Below are 6728 nucleotides of genomic sequence, written 5' to 3' on the forward strand. Positions count from 1 at the left end.
AGAGTGGCCAGAGTCGGCAGTGTACGGCAGCAGCAGAGCTGACGGTGCTTGGCAATGGTAGTGCATGGTGACTAGTGAGGCCTGTACAGGACTGTCCATGGGGCACCCCAAGGCATGGGGGCCAGGGCAGTTGCCCCAATTCACCACCCCTGCTCCCCAGGACAGCCCTGGGCATGGCACTCTGGGAGGGGGTCTCCCGCCACTGCATGCCACTGGTCCAGGAGGGCATGGTAGTGGGTATGACCCCAGATCTGTGCGGGGTGGGCTGCACTCCTGATGGGCAGTGGAAGGCACTGGGAGTGGAGGTTATGCCCTCCCACTGCTTGCCCAGCCTCCTTGCACCTCCCAGGCAAGCTTCAGCTTCACCCCGGCTGGACAAGCTGCAGTAGGTCATAGGGGCAGGCGCATGCACCTGGATTGGGCCTGGCCTGGCAGCAGGGGCTATGGGGAATTTTAGGGTGGCTGCAGCCTCCCCATAGCCACTGCTTCACTGTGCTTTGCGGGGTGGGTGGAGCCAGGGCTGCGGCTAGCCTCCTGGAGCACGGCTTGGCCCAGGCCACCCTGCACAAATCTGGGGGCACATGCCTGCTCCCATGTCCTCCTTCTCTGTTGAACCTCATCTGATTACATTCAGCCCATAGGACCAGCCTGTCAACGTTGTCCTGGATCTTTGTCCTGTCCTCGGATGTTCCCACTTGTCCCCACAGCTTGATATCATCTGCAAACTTAATCACTGCGCTTTTCACTCCCTCATCCAGGTCATTGATAAACATGTTAAAGAGTACAGGCCCAAGTACTGATCCCTGGGGGACACCACTGGAGAGGGCCCTCCAGGATGAGGCCACCCTGTCAATTACCACTCTGTGGGATCAGCTGCTGAGCCAGTTGCCAACCCATCTCACTAGCTTGGTCTAGGCCAGTACTCTCCAACTTAATTGAGAGGATTTAATGGGGAACAATATCAAAGACCTTGCTGAAATCTAGGTAGATGACATCCAGCTCCTGCCCCATGTTCAGATGGTTAGCAGGTCATAAAAGGATACCATGTTTGTTAGGCATGACCTCCCCTCAACAAAGCTATGCTGGTTGTTTCTCAGTACCCCACCAGTTTGCTGTTATTCCATGAACACTTCTGTAATAGTCTTCAATTCTTATTTTATTCTTATTTTAAAATCCTTACCTGTTTATCTCCATCTAAAATGATGCTATTCTGCACTTCTCTTTCCTCTATAAATCACTGCAACAAAGCAGAGGTTTAGATAAATTCAGCTGGGAGCAAAACATAAACAACCAGTTTGCTAAGGAAATGTTTGTTTGAATACTAGTTTATGCAGCAGTTTAGGTCATCAAATTTAAGAGGAAGGCTATTTAATTGAAACTACAGGAGAAATTTAAGCAAAATAGGCTATACTGTATTCCCATTTGTAACAAAGTGCTACTTATCACTGGCATACTGACTCACTAAATAATGGAATATGACCATACATTTTCAAAAAGTACCTTACAGTCCTTGATTACCATGAGTAGTTAGGATTTTACCTCCCAGCACTGTGCTGGGACAGTATCAGATTCAAAGGGGAAAATGTTGTTTTATTAAACATTATCACTCTTTTTGTATCGCACTGTTTTTTCTTGGAGGTTTTAACCCAATACAGGCATGGCCTGACTGATTTGCTTTTAAGAACAAGTGAGATCACAGCTTTCAGCACTACAGTTGCTGACCAAAATACAGGCAAGATCTGTGTAAAATACAGAGATGTGAATTTAATCCATTTAAGGATAAATAAAGATAGATATTCAGGGAGAAATATCATGTGCAGAAGACCAGTGTACAAGGCCTGTGCACCCCTTAATTGTACTTGCATCTTGTTTTGGGCCTAAGAATATATGAAACTGTGGTATGTTATAAAGAGTTTATCTGCATGAATTTGAAAGGACATCTTGTGATAGGTGGTGAAGCTATACATGAGTTAGAGACAATCCTCAGCTGTACACCAATTAAATGTTTCCTCTGCACCATTCTGTTATATGTTCTATATGTGCCACCTATGTTAGAAAAAAATACTTCAGGGATTTTTTTGTGAGTTTCAAAAAACTTTAAGTAGAATAATTTTTAGAGTCTTGTGCTGGTAAAAACCATCTGCCAAGAGTTCAACTGTGCAAAGCTTAAGTGAACAAGGTTCTTTGGGTAAATCTGATCTCTTTGATTGGACCAACTCAAATAGTTGGAAAAATTATTTTTTGCAGGCTTTTTGGGTACAAATAACCTTCATCAGGCTGAGGAAGCATGTGCAGTTGGTCTGTGCTTTTCCTGGATGGAATGAATAGTAAAGCAGCCAGAGGCAGGTATGCATGCAAGAAAGCCAGTCAGTGAAGCTGCAAGATCCAGGAATGCTGATGGTTCTGTTGTAGGTTGCAGTGATTGGGGGGTGGGGGGGGTGGAGATGTATTATCATTAACATATCATGATAACATATGTTATCATGTTAACATATCTCCACCACACCCACAATAGAACCATCAGCATTCCGGGATCTTACAACTGCACCTCCAGAAATGCAATACATCTTATTCAATGCACCAAATGCCCTGATGGAAAATATGTAGGAGAGACCAAACAGCTGTGCACCAGAATGAATACGCACTGAAAATCTAGCAAAGACAAGAATACCCAATTACCTATGGGGGCACATTTCTCATAAGAAAACCACTCTCTCTCCAATCTCTCAGTTTTAATCCTCAAAGCGAATTTACAAAACACCTTTCACAGAAGAGCCTATGAACTTCACTTCATCAACCTACTGGATACAAAAAATCATGGACTAAATATAGACATTGGATTTATGGCACATTATTACCTGGCTAACATCTGACTCCCCAGGTACCTCTCTACTATTTACCAGCTATGTTCATTCCCTTTTCCACCCCCAGCCTGTCTCTCACCCATGGACTCCTCAATTTACATCTTCAGTGACTGGCTTTCTTGCATGCATACCAGCCTCTGGCTTCTTTACTATTCATTCCATCTAGGAAAAGCACAGACCAACTGCAGATGTTTCCTCAGCCTGACAAAGGGTATTTGTACCCAAAAGCCTGCAAAAAAGAATTTTTCCAACTATCTGAGTTGGTCTAAAAAAAAGATATCAGATTGACCCAAAGAACCTTGTCTGCCTATGCCCTTAGACCAACATAGTTGAAACATATACCCCTGAAGCTTAAATGAGGTAATCTGCATTAACAACACACCCTTTTTTCCCCCCACAAAAATGCCAAAACCTGAAAATCATGCCAAAATCTGGCTCTTCCAGAGCTAGAAAACAGGTCCTGATCCTAATTAAAGAAAAGCCTCCCTAATGGTATAAAACTCTTGTTTCTACCCCAACAGGACAATTAGCTTACTTTACAGTTTGTAACATTTTAAAATCAGGAAAAGTGGCCAATGTCTAGAGCTGAATTTTGCTGGGCTGTAGGATGGTATAATTTGGGGGGTGATGGCAAGTTGTGTATCTGAAGGGAAAAGAAACATTTCTGGATTTATACTTTTTTTTTTTAATTTGCTAATTGTTTGACACTGCTCAGAGTTTTAGAAATTTAGATTAAATGATTGGAATTACAGATTTATTGTTTCCAATTTTTGGATCATTTAGTCTGATCTCTTGCATAATAGAGACAATAGGACTCTGCCATATCGTTCCTGCATCAAATAAATACTTTCTGATGGAATGCAAGTCTATATTTCAGAAAGACATTCAATCTTGATTTAAACATATCAAGTGACAGAAAACACCATGTCCTTATGTAAGTTGTTTCAATGGTCAACTATTATCACACTTAAAAATTTGTCCCGTTGGGCAGAGGGCACATGATTTGATCATAGGCATAAACTGAATTCATTGCATGCTTGTTCAGTTATTGTATATCTTCAATTTATTGCGTGGATATCATTAAACATCCCCTGTGCTTAAATAACTTGCCATCAGAAGCCAGTGTCATGTAGAACATAGGTGTCAAACTTGATCACCCCTGTGAGCCAGATTCAGAACTGGCAGCAGCAGTGTGGTCATCACTTGTCCCTCTGCTGCCAATATGCATGCCTATCAGGCTCCATTGCTAGGAATTCAGTGAGCAGGCCTTACCCTTGCTCACCCCACTCCTAAATTCCCAACCCCATGAGCTAGATTTTTGATATCTATGATGTAGAAGTATCTTTTGGTATTGTGGAGCTGGCTGATTCCTTTGGCCACCCCCTTCCCTGCACATGAGGTAAAGTTTGTGGCAGGAGAAAAGGAATATATAGGTAGGCCTTCCCTGACACTTAACCCCTGGCTGCCATAACAGCCTCTAGCTCAAAGGGCAGGGATTAGACTTTATGCTAACTTTTACACCGGGAGACTGGTTTGACACAGAGCAATCCCTGAATGATGGGAATACAGCTATGATTAAATCTATCTTTGTACACTATCTCAAATTATGCCATATTCAGCTTTGGCAAAATATCCAAGCTCCAAGCAAGCATCTCGCAAGACATTATTTTATTGGGTGTAAGTATTTTTTCTATGGTAAAACTGAGAGAACGTCTTTATCTGAAAATAATGTCTCAAGTTATTTTAAAGGTATAGTACTTTTCATTTTAAGAGAAACAAATTTCCTAGTACCATCATTTTCATTAGAGGTTAAATCATGGTAGTATTGTCTTACCCATTCCAACGGAACTTCCAGAGCATGTCACTGGAATGAAACACAATAACCATGTGACTGTTCAGCATATAATGTTAAGATAGAAATACAACCAAAACAGTGCACAATACTACATTATCTCATTGGATTTTTTCCCATTATAAATGGTTTAAATTTCAATTTTTTTCAAGAGGAATTCTTTTTCTTCAATTCTCTCAGCTTTCATTTTAAAAATACTTTTTGCTTGAAGAATGTCCACTTAGAGTCTGTCTGCACTAATACAAAGGCTCAATCTTGAGATCATCTTCAGTAAGCCCAAATCACATAAACTGTTCTCCACCCCTTGCAGTCTATACTAAAGCTGTCCAATAAGAAGTTGCGCTTCATATTTCTCCAGTGCAGCACTAACATATCTTCTACTAGCTCAGGGGTGTCCAACCTTTTTGAATGTGGGGCCAGATCATGATCTTTTTATCACCCAGTGGGCCGGCGAGCCATATTCATATTTTATCACCCTGTGGGCCATATGTTAGACAAGCCTGAAATAAGGCAAAGCTGGCATAAACCCCTACCTGTGCTTAGCTAGTGACAAAGTACAGGAAATAAGGTCCTGGAACAGCCATCCCAACAGCCGGGCCTCCCTTCTGCCTACTACGACCACCATTTGAAGGCAGCCCCAGAAGATATTTGACAGCAGTATTAAAATATGTGACCAAACCGATGTAGATGGTGCTCTCAGGCAGGCCAAGGAGCCACCTATGCCACTGCTTCCCCAGGCCTTGCCCACACCAGCAACACCACTTCCCAAAGTCTTGGCAGTGCTCGCACAGGCGTGGCTGGGGCCCAGCCAACGCTTGAGATGTGGGAGGGCGGAACTGCGGGAGTGAAGCTGGTTCCCAGCCTGGCAGGGTCTCAGGCCTGGTCTGCCCAGGGCGGCTCCTGGCAGGGGAAAGCCTCGGGGGAACGTGGGCCACTCCACTCCTCCGCACTTCCCTGCAGCGAAGGCAAATGGCCCCCGGGAGGGTGCAGGCAGCCACCACGGCAGGAGAGCAGCTCCCGGCCCAGCCGCAGGGAGCAACAATCCCCCCTCGCCACCCCAGGCCGCCCCCAAGCAGCGCAACCCCCGAGCAGCGCAGCCCCATGAGCCGGGCCAGAGTGAGGTAGCCGCTGCACCGCAGCCCCTCGCTAGCCCATCCACACAGCCTTGCTCACCATGGTGCCTGGCCATCCACATACACAGCCCCGGTGGCCTCAGCACTGCGAGCCCAGAGCTCAGGGCCCAGTGGACACCAGCTTCCACTGCCTAACCCCACAGAGGTCATGCCAGGACCCCGCTTGCCTAGGCCCCCCCGGGGCTGCCCTGCAGACTGCCTGTGCCAGGCGCTGTGCCCCATTCCCACTCCACAGCCACTGAGCCTGGCGGGTCCTGGGAGGTGGGCAGGATGCCAGGGGAAAGGGGACAAGCTGGAGACAAGTAAAAGCAGACGCTGTCCTCAGTTTGTCCCGTCAGGTGCAGCCCCATGCCGCGCAGCCCTCGGGACGGCAGCAGGACCCGGCTCACGTGACATGGGAGGTCACGCGAGTCCGGCCCCGCGGGAGTGAGCAGCTCCCCTCCCCTCCCCCATGCACCTGTCCCGAGCAAGGGACCTCGGGCCACAGAAAATGACTTGGCGGGCTGCATGGCGGCCCACGGGCCATATGTTGGACAAGCCTGTATTAGCTGGTTTGTTATTGTCTCTGTCTAAGGGCAATGGAGGGCAGGGAACAGCTGCAAGCAGATCTGGACAGGTTGGACAAGTGGGCAGAAAACAACAGAATGCAGTTCAACAAGGAGAAATGCAAAGTGCTGCACCTAGGGAGGAAAAATGTCCAGCACACCTACAGCCTATGGAATGACCTGCTGGGTGGCACAGAAGTGGAAAGGGATCTTGGAGTCCTAGTGGACTCCAAGATGAACATGAGTCGGCAGTGTGACGAAGCCATCAAAAATCCAATGGCACTTTATCGTGCATCAGCAGATGCATGACGAATAAATCCAAGGAGGTGATACT

The 6728-nt window shown here is 46.3% G+C and overlaps 1 protein-coding gene across 1 annotated transcript in view; it reads right to left on the bottom strand.

Annotated features, from left to right (window-relative positions):
- FNDC7 (fibronectin type III domain containing 7) overlaps positions 1–6728 on the bottom strand; it is a 29897-nt gene that overhangs the window by 4825 nt on the left and 18344 nt on the right. The window contains exons 12-13 of the mRNA XM_006025644.3: positions 4699–4728; positions 1181–1237 (exon numbers count right to left, since the gene is read on the bottom strand). Of these exons, the coding sequence (XP_006025706.2) occupies positions 1206–1237; positions 4699–4728 (62 nt within the window). The 3' untranslated portion in view covers positions 1181–1205. The remainder of the gene's footprint in view (positions 1–1180; positions 1238–4698; positions 4729–6728) is intronic.

This window comes from Alligator sinensis, unplaced genomic scaffold (assembly GCF_000455745.1).
Source record: "Alligator sinensis unplaced genomic scaffold, ASM45574v1 scaffold535_1, whole genome shotgun sequence".
Lineage (NCBI taxonomy): Eukaryota > Metazoa > Chordata > Crocodylia > Alligatoridae > Alligator > Alligator sinensis.